The sequence below is a fragment of the Palaemon carinicauda genome, chromosome 9, assembly GCF_036898095.1.
Source record: "Palaemon carinicauda isolate YSFRI2023 chromosome 9, ASM3689809v2, whole genome shotgun sequence".
In the NCBI taxonomy this organism is placed as follows: domain Eukaryota; kingdom Metazoa; phylum Arthropoda; class Malacostraca; order Decapoda; family Palaemonidae; genus Palaemon; species Palaemon carinicauda.
The window spans coordinates 108,793,426-108,808,494 of NC_090733.1; the positions used below are offsets into that span (position 1 = coordinate 108,793,426).

At 42.9% G+C, this 15,069-nt stretch overlaps 1 protein-coding gene across 4 annotated transcripts in view; it reads left to right on the forward strand.

Moving 5' to 3' along the window:
* The window catches only part of LOC137647045 (mpv17-like protein 2), a 79,948-nt gene that overhangs the window by 47,478 nt on the left and 17,401 nt on the right, over window positions 1-15,069 (forward strand). For all 4 annotated transcript variants that reach the window (XM_068380185.1, XM_068380186.1, XM_068380188.1 and 1 more), the window contains one exon: window positions 5,072-5,195. In XM_068380185.1, coding sequence (XP_068236286.1) covers window positions 5,072-5,195 — 124 coding nt within the window. The remainder of the gene's footprint in view (window positions 1-5,071; window positions 5,196-15,069) is intronic.

Consider the following 15,069-nt stretch of genomic DNA (forward strand, 5'->3'; position numbering starts at 1 on the left):
GCATTCACCTCTCTCACCACTCCATCAACTAACAAGTTGAACAACCATGGCAACATCACACATCCCTGTCTCAGCCCCACTCTCACTGGAAACTACTCGCTCACTTCATTTCCAATCCGAACACATGCTTTACTACCTTTGTAGAAACTTTTCACTAATTGCAACAACCATCCACCAATTCCATACAACCTCATCACATTTTACATCCCTTCCCTATCAACTCTATCATACGCTTTCTCCAGATCCATAAACGCAACATACACCTCCTTGCCTGTTACTAAATATTTCTTGCATATCTGCCTAACTGTAAAAATCTGATTCATATATCCCCTACCTCTTTTAAAACCACCCTGTACTTCTAAGATTGCATTCTCTGTTTTATCCTTAATCTTATTAATCGGTACTCTACCATACACTTTTCCAACCACACTCAATAAAATAATACCCCTTGAAATACAACACTCGTGCACATTTCCCTTACCCTTATATAGTGGTACAATACATGCACACACCCAGTACAGTATACTGGTACCATTGACAACATAAAACACATATTAAACAATCTCACCAACCATTCAACCATTCCTTTAACATCTCGGCACTCACACCATCCGTACCAGGTGCTTTTTCTACTCTCATTCCATCTAGTGCTCTCCTCGCTTCCTCTCTTGTAACATTTTCATCTCCCATCACTGGCACCTCAACACATGCAACAGCAATTATATCTTCCTCCCTATTATCCTCAACATTCAGTAAACTTTCAAAATATTCCGCCCACCTTTTCCTCGCCTCCTCTCCTTTTAACAACCTTCTATTTCCATCTTACACTGTCTCTTCAATTCTCGAACCACCCTTCCTTACTCTCTTCACATCTTTCCAAAACTTCTTATTCTCTTCAAATGAACAACCCAATCCCTGACCCCACCTCCAGTCAGCCGCCCTTTTTAACTCGGCTACCTTACGTTTTACTTCCACATTTTCCCCTCTATATCTTTCATACTTCTTTACACTATTATTCTGCAGCCATTCTTCAAAGGCCCTCTTTTTCTCTTCCACTTTTGTCTTCACTTCTTCATTCTACCATTCACTACCCTTCCTCATGCTTCCTCCAACAATCCTCTTGCCACACAGATCACTTGCAATCCCTAACAAAATTTTCTTATACTAACTTCCACTCCTCCTCTAAATTACCAGTTTCTCTCACTTTCACTCTGTCATATCCCCTTTCTAACCTTTCTTGATATTCACTTTTTACCTCAGGTTTTATTAACTATACAACCTTCACTACCTCCCTTTTACATCCCCCCACTCTATTCCCTCACTCTTTTGCTATAACTAATTTTCTTTCCACCAAAAAATAATCAGACATACCGTTAGCCATACCCCTAAACACGTGCAGGTCTTTCAGTCTTCCAAACATTCTTCTAGTTATCAACACAATCCATTAATGCCCTTTCCATTTGCCACTCTTACCCATATATACTTGTTATCTTTCTTTTTAAAAAAACAGAACTTATAACCATCTCTTGCTCAACATACATATCTACCAGGCTCTCACCGCTCTCATTTTCACCTGGTATGCTATACTTCCCAATGACACCTTCTACCTCTCCAGCGCCATTCCTTCTATCTAGTCCTCCTACACTCTTAAGTTAATTCATTCCGCTCTTCACTTTTCTCACAACCTGGCCCATACACACTAACAAAATCCCAACATTCCCTACCCAACCTAACTCTTACCCACACTAATCTAGATGATATCTCCTTCCATTCCACCACTTTACTGTCATCCATTCACTCAGCAATAAAGCCACACCCTCTCTTGCTCTTCCTCTCTTAATCCCAGATACTCGGTCTGTCTTTACACCAAACATCACTTCACCCTTCCCTTTTAACTTTGTCTCACACAGAGCCAATCTATTCCATCCTTCTATTCCTAAACATACTTCCAATCTCACATCTTTTACTCTCTATCATACTACATCCACCCACATTCAGACACCCCAAAACTAGAATGCGGGGAGCCGTCACTCTTCCCCCAGCTCCATCCCTTTGATGTCTCACAGGAATATAAAATACAGGAGAGGGGGCTTCCCAGCCCCCTCGTCCCGTCCCTTTGACTCGCCTCTCACGATACGCAAGGATACGTTGGCGCTATTCTAATTGTTGCTATGCCCCCAGCGGCCACAGTATTAACAGGTACATGTTTAATTATTGTATATGGAATGTCATCAGGTGCAGGGGCTGTATCACTACAAGTACTGTAGCAAGTGCAGAATCAAATTACCTTTCAGTAAAAGGAGCATTGTAGGATTCCTCCTTTTCTGTTGTAAAATTAAGCATTTTCTGTTCTTCAATGCTTCTATACTGGTAACCAGGAGCTATTTCACACCTGCATGATACATTGGAGAAATGATGGGCCAAGGCATTGCTAACCTCAGTTGCCCAGTCACATACTGACCATTCACCCTCAACACTGGTGGTGGGTTGGGGGTAAATTTTCCTGCTATCTTTTTTTACTTTACTTTCCTCCATACAAAAGATAGTGGTGTTCTGCTGTTGACTGAGGACACAAAAGATAACTAAGACTGGTGCCTAATTTCTTTCATGGGACGACAAAACTGTGCTCTGCATTTTTTGTATACAGTATTATCAAATTATCTTCTGTACAGCATCTACGCAATCAGGTCAAAGATTTTCTTGTGGCTCTGTGTAGGGCAGTTAGTTCTGAAAACCACCAGGGGACTGGTCGCCGCTTGAATAACTCTGTGGTTTTGGAAATCGAATTGACTCCTCTTGTATGGAGAGTTCCTTTCAGCAAGTCTATGGAATCATCAACACTTTCAAATTGTTCTTCATTTCCTTCAATTTTGCCTAGTTCCAGAAATCTATCCCAATCTGTCTTTTCATTGTCCCATTGTGACTATTTTTGTAAAGTTGGATTATTGTTGGTGTTTATAATGATTGGTGCATGATCACTAGTATGCCAATCATCTAATATTTTCTCATTTAAATTAAGAAAGCAGTCAGAGCTTGCAATTGATAGGTCAATACATGCCAAGGTACCCGTCTGGATATAAAAGTGTGTGGGCTCTCCCGTATTAAGGAGTCCTACATCTTCATTCTCTACAACTGATGATATATTATTACCCTTTGCATTTGATAAAAGGTCTACCATTTAAATTAAGAGAAAAGGTTGAGGGAGTTGTTGAATCACTTCTACTAAATTATCAGAAGAGATGTTACCATTTTGAGGCAAATAAAGAGAGCAAACTGTGTATTTTCTCCATATATTTGTTTGTACAACCACTGCCTGCAGAGGGGTACAGATAGACAAAGATGTTTAGGGAACATCTCGATGAACGTATATAAGACTTTCGCCATGGCTCATTTATCATATGGCTAACATACTCTCGAGGATAAGGAGTAATAGCATCAAGCTTGCTTTCCTGTAGACATACAATTATAGGGGAGTGCTCATGAATGAAGAGCTTAAGTTCTTCATATTTGGTCCTTAAACCCTGACAGTTCCATTGCAAAATAGAGAAAAAACTATTGTCTATTTTTCAGAAGCCACCTTGGATGAAGTACTGTATTACCATTGGCAATTTTTTCTCTAACACTATTTCCCAGATTTTTCTTTGGGGAGGGTCTTGATATATGGGGTTTTATATTTGTCTTTTCCTTGGTGTCATTTTTATCTATTAGTTTAGGGGGATGGTTGACCTCAACTTAAATTTCGGAAGATTGTATCAAATAGGAATTAACTTCAAATTTTTAATACAATTTATTTTTCCTAGATATACAAACCCAAATCATTTATGCAAAGGTCCCACCTCATCCACTCCAGAATTCTTGATGTGGATTGAGTGAAGCTTGCTTTGCAGCAGCACGTAACTATCCAGCAGTGGAATTGCCTAGTAACCTATTGTTTAGTTACCAATTAAGCACCTTTTCATTCTTTCTGGTCGTAGAAAATAGTCATAGGTGAGTAGCTAATTTGAGATAACACAAGTATTATGGGCAAGTTACTTTGGATATAGCAAGATAAAACTAGTAAAATCATGGATCCACATTTGATATGACATGGCAATTGTATAAATTACAAAGATAAGAAGCTGAAAGTTTATTTGATGTAATTAATGTAAGATGATACATTAGATATACTGTGCCAAAAGAACCAGAATCTTTGAGCTAAACTAAGACAACTAGCTCACTCATGTCTTCTGATCTAACCTAAGGTTTCAGCTTCATCAAAGTTACCATTCTTTCATTTATCCATGGGAGCATTCTCTATGATTCAAGATTCTCAGAGGCTTATGGCCTCTGTCACATTTGGTAGGTAATTGCACTCCTGTGCCACTATTTTCCCTCTCAGAAGTATCCAGTGGCAGTGTGGTGCTCCCAAGTTACAGCATTCCAGACTATCATGAAGCTTAAGGTGGTCATCATAATTCATTATGTAAGAAACTCAACCTGTTAAGTTACTTTACGTATCAAGGGCTTTTATCTCACAAGCCCAACTCTTTGCATGTCTGAGAAATAGGCTTAAGGGAGTCAAATCAGTCTCACGTGGATCTTGCAGATCTCGATTAGCCACTCGGGGGTTATTAGAAACTCGATCCATTTCACCTAAAGGTTTGAAGGTTTTTAATAAAGACCAAAGGCCAGGGAAGGTCATTGTAATTGTACACAGTGTCCCAAAGATTGTACATGATTTTGGCTAATAATTATGTCCCTTTGAGTAAGCAAGGTGGAATTAGAAGCAGGTGGTTTGTCATGAAACCAAATGCAGTTGAAAAAAGACGAATTTCCCATTTTTCATTCAGCCCGTTTTTTATGAAATTTTTCCCTTCAAACCTATTATTTCTCCCAATTTATGGATAAAATGGCATAAAGAATGAGGCCATTTCCTACCTAGGAACCCAGGATCTGTTATTGCATGCAGAATACAAATAGCCGATAGCTATTTTTGTATAAAAAATAATCTTTATAACATTAAGTAATATGTGGTGTTAAATACTCAGTTGATGTGATGTAAATGATTGATACAGTATTGTACTAATTATAGGTGCTGGTGATGTTCTTCAACAACAATATAATATAGCAGCAGAAAAGCAAAAGTCCTGGGATGCTGCCCGGACCCGACACATAACGTGCAGTGGTATGACAGTGGGTGCCCTTTGCCATCATTGGTACGTACAAATAGGTTTAGAAGTATGGATTATCATAGTTGTATTTAGTACATTTCACTTCCTGTTTCAATTGATATTGACCATTACTGATTATTTTGTAATGCTAATGCTTTAACTAACATTACAAATAGATGCTCATTCTCTTTATTACTTCATTTTCCCCGGTATCTAAATCTTTATACTATGATACTTTTATTTTTATTTTATTCAATTATACTGTTGCTGCAGCCATTATGCATATTCAATTTGTTGCCTGTTCTTATGAAAGTTATATCCTGACGTCGGGGTTATTTTTATGAAGAATCACTGTCTCCAAATTACATGTTTTGTGAAAGAACACTACCTATCAAGGTCCAGTAACCTGGATGAGATCTATAAAGGATATTCAGTCTGGAATTGTACAATTAATAAAAAATAGATCATGTAGCAAGCCATGTTAATCAGTTATTGGCTCTGATAACTCTAGAATTGATTTGTATGTTTTCATGGAAGAGGCAAACTTGTTTCTCTTCTTCAATTATTTGAGTCAGTGTATGTTTTCATGGAAGAAGCAAACTTCTTTCTCTTTTTCAATTATTTGAGTCACTTATGTCAAAAGTTGGTATAAATCATTACTGTACAAGTTCTCTCTTCTATCTTTAATGGTATTAAGATTGAACAAGAAACTTTCAATGAACAAGCCTACAGAGAGTCATGAAGCTAGTTTATTGTGTTGAGTAAACAAGTATCACATTAATACTTGTCAGTGGTGGAAAATAGTTTGGTATGAAGAAATTCAATTACTGTAGAATGATTGTTTTCTTTTTAATGAACCAGTTACTTACTCGACGCATCATCTCATCAACATTTTTTATACAGTTTGACCTGAAGTGAATTCCACCCACTTTTCATTCTCTTGTGCACTTCTAGCCTAAATTATGATCTGGTTTTATCTTCATCTGTGTCTTTTTCCATGTTATTCTGAACCTTACTTCTGGTCATCAACTTGCCACCTTTTTATCTTCTGTAATTTCCCTGGCTATTCGTTTGTTTCCCTTTCTCATCACTTATCAGCTTTATCAAATGACCTATCTGTTCTCTACCCATCACTATTTCTAATTTCTTTAATACAGTAGTAAGATTTGACGGCTTTAGCTTAAAATCTTACCATTCTATAGTCAAGAGCTTTTTAGAATTTCACCCCATATTAGTTTGCTGCTTGGAATAGTACAGGCTTTAATCATACAACATGGATGTTTGCTCTGTTTACTAGTAAGATACAATTAGCCTTTTTACTTTATCTCAACCGGGCTATTGATACTCTCTCTTTTTTGCTGCCCTCTCAACATAGGGTTCATAGTTCATTGCATCCTGAAGGTAACAATGATATACAATACTCATATAAAGGCAAAATTCTCTTCCAGCCACTCTTCCTTATTTGCTATTACAACCCTTTGTGTATTACAGGAGTTCTCAACGTGGGGTTTGTAAGCCCCCAGGGGTTCAAAAGTAGATTTCTAGGGGTACTTAGATGGTTAACAAAAACAAAAAAATATTTTTTTCAATATTAAACTTACCCGATAATCATGTAGCTGTCAACTCCGTTGCCCGACAGAATTCTATGGAGGGATACGCCAGCTATCACAATACTAGAAGGGGGTGTACTTACCAGCGCCACCTGTGGCCAGGTACTATAGTACTTCTTGTTGACACCTCCTCAATTTTTCCTCTGTCGTGCTTCCGGCAAGACGTTCTGGGATACGCTTATGATCTTCGAGTATTTTCACGGCTAATTGGTGAAGTATTCTCTCAGATTTCGGCTGTCGCTTTACTGGAAACCTTCTTATATTAGCTAGATAGCTTTTATATAGTCCTGATTAACGGTTAACGATCTTTTGCTTGATTTTGGAACCCCCTTTGGCTAACTCTTTGGATTCAAGATGTCTGACATTTCGCAAGCCCCCTCCCATAGACGATGTAGGTCTTGCAATAGGCGTATTCCGAAGGCCTCGGTAGATCCTCACACCGCTTGTTCTGACTGTAGGGACAGGCCCTGTCAGTTAGAAAATCGATGTGAGGAATGCGCCGGACTTTCGGAACTTGAATTTGTCCGTCTTTTGAAATATTCAACTAAGTTAGAGAGAGGTAGAGTTAGGAGGAGTTCTTCTCACTCTTCACTTTTTTCCTCACCTCATGATCCCCTACCTTTTCCTACCCCTGCAGTGGCTACCCCCGAACCTACTATTTGCCCTCCGCCTGATATGTCTGTTGTTTTGCGTGCTATTCAGGCCTTAGGCGATAAAGTAGAGTCAGTGGTAAGTGATCATAAGTCTCTGATGGCCGAAGTCAAGGAACTTAAGGTCAAGAGTGCAGTGGGTGGAATTAGTGCCAGTGCTGTGACGAGTGCTAGTGTCAGTGCAGTGCCAAGTGCTAGTGTCAGTGCCAGTGTGGTGCGTGAGGATACTTCTGTGCGAGCCAGTCGTCCTCCCAGTCCGGGACCTCTTGCAAGCTCCCAAGCCCAGGGGAGAAGCAATGTCGAAGGGCATAAGGGTTCGGCAGGCCTTGTTCGGCGCACAGAAGTATCCTCGGTGGTTGCGGGCGTGTCTTCCAAAGACCGTCTCTCCCACCTGCAGACGATTGAGCCCGTCTTTTTCTCGTCCGCTGATCAACTGTCAGGGAAGAAACGTTGGACTCAGGTCTCGAGACCACTTAAACGCAGAGTCCAGTCCGCGAGTGCTCAGCCAGGCTGCAGTCATTGGCTCAGCTCTGACTCGCCGCAGTCATCAGTCGACTGCACTCCGCCCAAGAGGAGTAAGGTTCTGCCACAACAGAGCTCGACTGTTAAGGCTTTACCTCAGCCTACTGTAGTTTCTGCCGACCCCAAGTGGACTCTACTACAGTCCATGCAAGCACAGCTTTCGGACTTGATGCGTGAGTGTCGGGCTGAGAGTGTTGCGCCTCCACCGCCTGCACCCCCTCCGCCTGCGCTCGCTCCGCCTGCGCTCGCTCCGCCTGCGCTCGCTCCGCCTGATCGCAGTACCACCTGCCAGGCGTACGATGTTGAGCCACGTTCTGAGTTTGCTGTTCCCAGTGGTGTTCAGCCTCCGCCTTCCTTAAGGCAACCTTTACAATGGGATCAGGAAGATTATACCTCTCTTCCTCCGCCTCCACTTGCTGCTCCACCAGTGATGCAACACTCGGTTGAGGTACAACAACCTCTCCCGTCCATGAGTCAGTCTCCTCAGCTCTCGCTGCAGCGAGCTCAACCCTCCACAAGGCTAGCACCACAACTCCTTAGCCTTGCGCCTCAGGAGCCTCAGCTTGCGAGACATTTACCTTGTTCTGCGCAGCCTCTACCTCATCGCGCTCCGCTCACACCACAGGAACAGGAACTTGCTACTCCGCTTCCGCCAACCGCTCAGCAAGCGCAACCCTTGGGTTCAACCACTCATGCTAGGAGTCAGCCTCCTCCACCCATGCGCCTTCCTTCTGCTTCGTCTTTTGTTCAGCCTTTGCAGTCTGAGCCTCAGGTTTTCCCTCAACAGATACTTGAAGAGGAAACCACTAATATTGTTCCTACTCGTTCTGACTCTGCTGTTCAGCATTCTTGTCCGATCTCTTCGCTACACTCTGGTGATGAGGCTTCTGATGATGAGGAGGCACACCTGGATCCCTCGTCAGACGTGGATGAATCCAAGCCTTCTCCACAGTCTATTGACTTTCGTAAGGTCTTGGCTCTGCTTAGGGAGGTTTACCCAGACCACTTTGTCTCTGCTATTCCCCGCTCTCCGCCATCTGAGTTTTCGCTGGGCATTCAGCAAGCTAAGTCCACCTATACTAAGCTAGTCCTAGCAAGGTCCTCTAAGAGAGCGTTAAGGATCTTAGGGGAGTGGCTGCAGACTAAGCAACACCTTGGCAAAACTTCTTTCATGTTTCCTCTGACTAAGCTCACTTCGAAAGCGAGCGTTTGGTATGCCACAGGAGAAGCACCAGGCTTGGGAGTACCTGCCTCTGCCCAGGCTGACTTCTCAAGTCTGGTAGACTCGCTTCGGAGAACTGCAATGAGGCGCTCTAAGGTTTGCTGGACCTTCTCAGACCTTGATCACTTACTGAAGGGCGTATTTAGAGCATTTGAGATGTTCAACTTTCTAGACTGGTGCCTGGGAGCCCTCAGCAAGAAGACCTCTCCTGCGGACAAGGATTCTGCCATGCTATTAATGTCCTGCATGGATAAGGCCATTAGAGATGGATCTGGTGAGCTTGCGTCGATGTTTGTATCAGGGGTTCTGAAGAAAAGGGAACAGCTGTGTACTTTCCTTTCCTCCAGCATTACACCTTGTCAAAGGTCACAACTCCTTTTTGCTCCGCTCTCGAAGTTCCTCTTCCCTGAAGAGCTGGTTAAGGACTTGTCTGCTGCCCTGATACAAAAGGACACACACGATCTTGTAGCCTCATCGGCTCGTAAGTCTAAGGTTGCTACCTCAGTCCCCAGGACTTATCGCTCCCCAGTGGCTGATACCCCTGCTACGAGGTTCATACCGCCCTTTCGTGGTAGAGCCCCCAGCCGAGGAAGCTCCCGTCCAGACTCTTCCAGGAGCAAGTCTAGGAAAGGCTCCAAGACATCTAAAGGGAAAAACTGACTCTCCGCATCTCCAGACAGCAGTAGGAGCCAGACTCAAGATCTTCTGGCAAGCCTGGGAGAAGAGAGGTGCAGACGCCCAGTCTGTCAGTTGGCTGAGGGACGGTTACAGGATTCCATTCTGCCTCAAACCACCTCTGACCACATCTCCCATCAACCTCTCTCCCAACTACAAAGAAGAGGACAAGAGGCTAGCATTGCACCAGGAGGTGTCGCTACTTGTGCAGAAGAAGGCAGTGGTTATAGTCCGGGACCATCAATCCCCGGGCTTCTACAACCGTCTCTTTCTTGTGGCCAAGAAGACAGGAGGTTGGAGACCGGTGCTGGACGTCAGCGCGCTCAACGCGTATGTCACCAAGCAGACGTTCACGATGGAGACGACGAAGTCGGTCCTAGCAGCGGTCAGGCAGGAGGACTGGATGGTCTCGTTGGACTTGAAAGATGCCTACTTTCACGTTCCTATTCATCCAGACTCCCAACCTTTCCTGAGATTCGTTTTTGGAAAGGTTGTCTACCAATTCCAAGCCCTGTGTTTTGGCCTAAGCACAGCTCCTATGGTGTTCACTCATCTGATGAGGAATATAGCAAAATTCCTACACTTATCGGACATCAGAGCCTCCCTCTACTTAGACGACTGGCTGTTGAGAGCCTCCACGAGTCGTCGCTGTCTGGAGAATCTCAACTGGACTTTGGACTTAATCAGAGAACTGGGTCTGTTAGTCAACATAGAAAAGTCTCAGCTCATTCCCTCCCAATCCATTGTGTACCTGGGAATGGAGATTCGGAGTCAGGATTTTCGGGCTTTTCCATCGGCCCCCAGGATAAGCCAAGCCCTAGAGTGCATCATGAGCATGCTGAAGAGGAGCAGTTGCTCGGTGAGACAGTGGATGAGTCTCACAGGGACCCTTTCATCACTGGCCCTGTTCGTCGAGCTAGGGAGACTCCACCTCCGCCCTCTTCAATTCCATCTTGCAGCTCATTGGGACAAGGGTTCGACTCTCGAAGCAGTCTCTATCCCAATCACCCAAGAGATGAAGACCACTCTCCTGTGGTGGAAGAACAATCTCCTTCTCAGGGAGGGCCTATCGTTGGCTATTCAGACCCCCAATCTTCATCTCTTCTCAGATGCATCGGACTCGGGCTGGGGTGCGACCTTGAACGGACGGGAATGCTCGGGAACGTGGAACGAGGAACAGGGATTACTCCACATCAACTGCAAGGAGCTACTAGCAGTTCATTTAGCCCTGCTGAACTTCAAGTCCCTCCTGCTAGGCAAAGTGGTGGAGGTGAACTCAGACAACACCACAGCCTTGGCTTACATCTCCAAGCAAGGAGGGACCCATTCGAGGAGCCTATACGAGATCGCAAGGGACCTCCTCATTTGGTCAAGAGGTCTAAACCTCACTCTGGTCACGAGGTTCATTCAGGGCAATATGAACGTCTCAGCAGATCGCCTAAGCAGAAGGAATCAGGTCATTCCCACGGAATGGACCCTCCACAAGAGTGTGTGCAACAGACTTTGGACCTTGTGGGGTCAACCTACCATAGATCTGTTTGCCACCTCCATAACCAAGAGACTTCCGCTGTACTGTTCCCCTGTTCCAGACCCTGCAGCAGTTCATGTGGATGCTTTTCTACTGAACTGGTCCCATCTCGACCTTTACGCATTCCCACCGTTCAAGATAATAAACAAAGTTCTGCAGAAATTCATCTCGCACGAAGGGACACGGCTGACGCTGGTTGCTCCCCTTTGGCCTGCAAGAGAATGGTTCACAGAGGTACTTCAATGGCTAGTCGACATCCCCAGGACTCTACCTCTAAGAGTGGACCTTCTACGTCAACCTCACGTAGACAGGTTGCACCCAAACCTCCACGCTCTTCGGCTGACTGCCTTCAGACTGTCGAAAGATTCGCTAGAGCTAGAGGCTTTTCGAAGGAGGCAGCCAGTGCGATTGCCAGAGCAAGAAGGGTTTCCACTCGTAGAGTCTACCAATCTAAGTGGGAAGTCTTCCGGAGCTGGTGTAGAGCCAATTCAATATCCTCTACCAATACCTCTGTGACCCAAATAGCTGACTTCCTTCTACATCTTAGGAATGAGAGATCCCTTTCAGCCCCTACGATTAAAGGGTATAGGAGTATGTTGGCTTCAGTTCTCCGCCACAGAGGTTTGGACCTTTCTTCCAACAAGGACCTTCAAGACATTCTTAAGTCTTTTGAGACGTCTAAAGAGCGTCGTCTATCCACTCCAGGCTGGAACCTAGACGTAGTCTTAAGGTTCCTTATGTCACCTAGGTTCGAACCTCTCCAGTCAGCTTCCTTCAAGGACCTTACCCTCAAGACTCTTTTTCTCGTCTGCCTTGCAACAGCTAAGAGAGTCAGTGAGGTTCATGCCTTCAGCAAGAACATTGGTTTCACGACCGAATCTGCAACATGTTCTTTTCAGCTCGGATTCCTAGCAAAGAACGAACTTCCTTCACGTCCTTGGCCTAGATCGTTTGAAATACCTAGCCTCTCCAACATGGTAGGTAACGAACTAGAGAGAGTTCTTTGCCCTGTCAGAGCTCTCAAGTATTATCTTAAGAGGTCTAAACCTATTCGAGGACAGTCAGAAGCCTTATGGTGTGCCATCAAGAAACCTTCGAGGCCCATGTCCAAGAACGGGGTTTCGTATTATATAAGGCTTCTGATTAGAGAAGCCCATTCTCACTTAAAGGAGGAAGACCTTGCATTGCTGAAGGTAAGGACCCACGAAGTAAGAGCCGTAGCTACTTCGATGGCCTTTAATAAAAACCGTTCTCTGCAGAGCATAATGGATGCAACCTATTGGAGGAGCAAGTCAGTGTTTGCATCATTTTATCTTAAAGATGTCCAGTCTCTTTACGAGAACTGCTACACCCTGGGACCATTCGTAGCAGCGAGTGCAGTAGTAGGTGAGGGCTCAGCCACTACATTCCCTTAATCCCATAACCTTTTTTAACCTTTCTCTTGAATGCTTTTATTGTTGTTTTTATGGTTGTTACGGTAGGCTAAGAAGCCTTCCGCATCCTTTTGATTTGGCGGGTGGTCTATTCATTCTTGAGAAGCGCCTGGGTTAGAGGTTTTGTAGAGGTCCTTTAGTAGGGGTTGCAACCCTATATACTTTAGCACCTTTGGGTTGATTCAGCCTCCAAGAGGAACGCTGCGCTCAGTAAGGAAGACGAACTTAAAAAAGAGGCAGAGTAACGGTTCAATTCGACTTCCTTACCAGGTACTTATTATTTCATTGTTATTTGAGATAACTGTTATATGAAATATGGGATACTTAGCTATCCTTTAATCTTGTACACTGGTTTTCACCCACCCCCCTGGGTGTGAATCAGCTACATGATTATCGGGTAAGTTTAATATTGAAAAATGTTATTTTTATTAGTAAAATAAATTTTTGAATATACTTACCCGATAATCATGATTTAATCGACCCTCCCTTCCTCCCCATAGAGAACCAGTGGACCGAGGAAAAATTGAGGAGGTGTCAACAAGAAGTACTATAGTACCTGGCCACAGGTGGCGCTGGTAAGTACACCCCCTTCTAGTATTGTGATAGCTGGCGTATCCCTCCATAGAATTCTGTCGGGCAACGGAGTTGACAGCTACATGATTATCGGGTAAGTATATTCAAAAATTTATTTTACTAATAAAAATAACATATTTAGTTACATCTACTGAGAGAGAGGGAGAAAGTGTGTGTGACGGAGGGAATTGGAATAGAAATTTATTAGAGACCCATTCATTGTGAATATGCACCTTCTCCCAGATTATGCACAAGAAGAACTCTTAGGAGTTGATGAAAGAGACATGCAAAAAATCCATTTGAAACACTTTCCCTGACCAAGTTCTGGTCTAAAATGAGTGAGATTTACCCTGTTGTATCTGAAATAGTTCCAAACTCTTTGCTGATGTTCCCTTGTACTTGACTAAGAGCAAGAATTTTCTACTGTTTGAGATTATTACCTTAATGACTGAGGATCCAAATATCTTGAAGGTTTGTTTCTATTAAAGAATTTCCTAATTTATTAAATCTCAATTTCATATTGAAATTTGTAATATCTGAACTGCACAGATAAGCTATTTAGACCATGCCAGAAAAGCCTTGAATCTGTTCCAAGGAGTTACTATTATAGAAAATGTAGATGTCATGGACTCACTTGCAAGATGTTCAGTGTTTAAAAGTACTGGTATGCACAGCAGTCAGGAAATGCCTCATTAAAAATCATTATTGAGGTTTTCCAAGCTCTTCTGAAGACCTGAAGCTGGAGACATATCTTTATCTGTACTGTTGCATGAATTTGTTTTGTGAATTTACTATACTTAGGGCTCTGGTGGTGGAGACCTTGGGGCTCTTAAAACTTTATGATGTTCTTTGATCAGGTAGCCATTGCAATGAAAAATCAAGATTCAGTTGTTCCCTATATTACTAATGCTTTTAATATATACAAATTCTTTTAAAAAAGTACACTACTTTTACACAAGGAGACTTCTGTATTTCTTCTTACAGTTCTGTTTCTGCCATTATAATTTGGCCTAGTGATAGAATAAAGAAGTGAGAGCTATAGTGCGTAAGATGGAGTGGTCTTCAAATGGAAATTTTCTCAAGCATGGAATTAGTTTTCCCAAATAAGTGACAAGATGCCTAAAGGAAGTTATAGCATAAACCTAGACCTACATTTTCTGTAAAACATTTTAATATTTTTTTTTTCATATTAAGGACTTTACACAGCATTACATAGCTTATTAGATAATAAAAAGGATAAGAGCAGTACTGTATAATGAACTGAAAATCCCAAAAGTAAAGGTTTGTAATTATTTTTGGGCTTGGGCCATGTCATGCTGATGGAAGTTCCTTCATTAGTAGCTTCCTAAGTTATTTTGTGACTACAGTGATATATCCCAGAGAATTTACCAAAGGTACCCAGAATTCTAACTCCTGGAGCGGGTATCCCTTAAATTTCTCCAAGGGATATCGCGTAAGGACGTATCTTGACACATCTCATAGCTATTTACACCCCAAATAGCCTTTCACTACAAGAGGGAAAGTGGCAAGAAAAAATAGGAGAGTCGTTAAACACTCGACTCTCCTAATGTACTGCAAAATAGTTCGGCCATCCGCCGCTACGCATCGCCACCAAACCATTCTTTCTTTTGTAGCTTTGGTGACAGCATTTTTTCGGTGTTATCTCGCTATTTTCGAGGATTTTCTTTGCTTATGATCGATTCTCC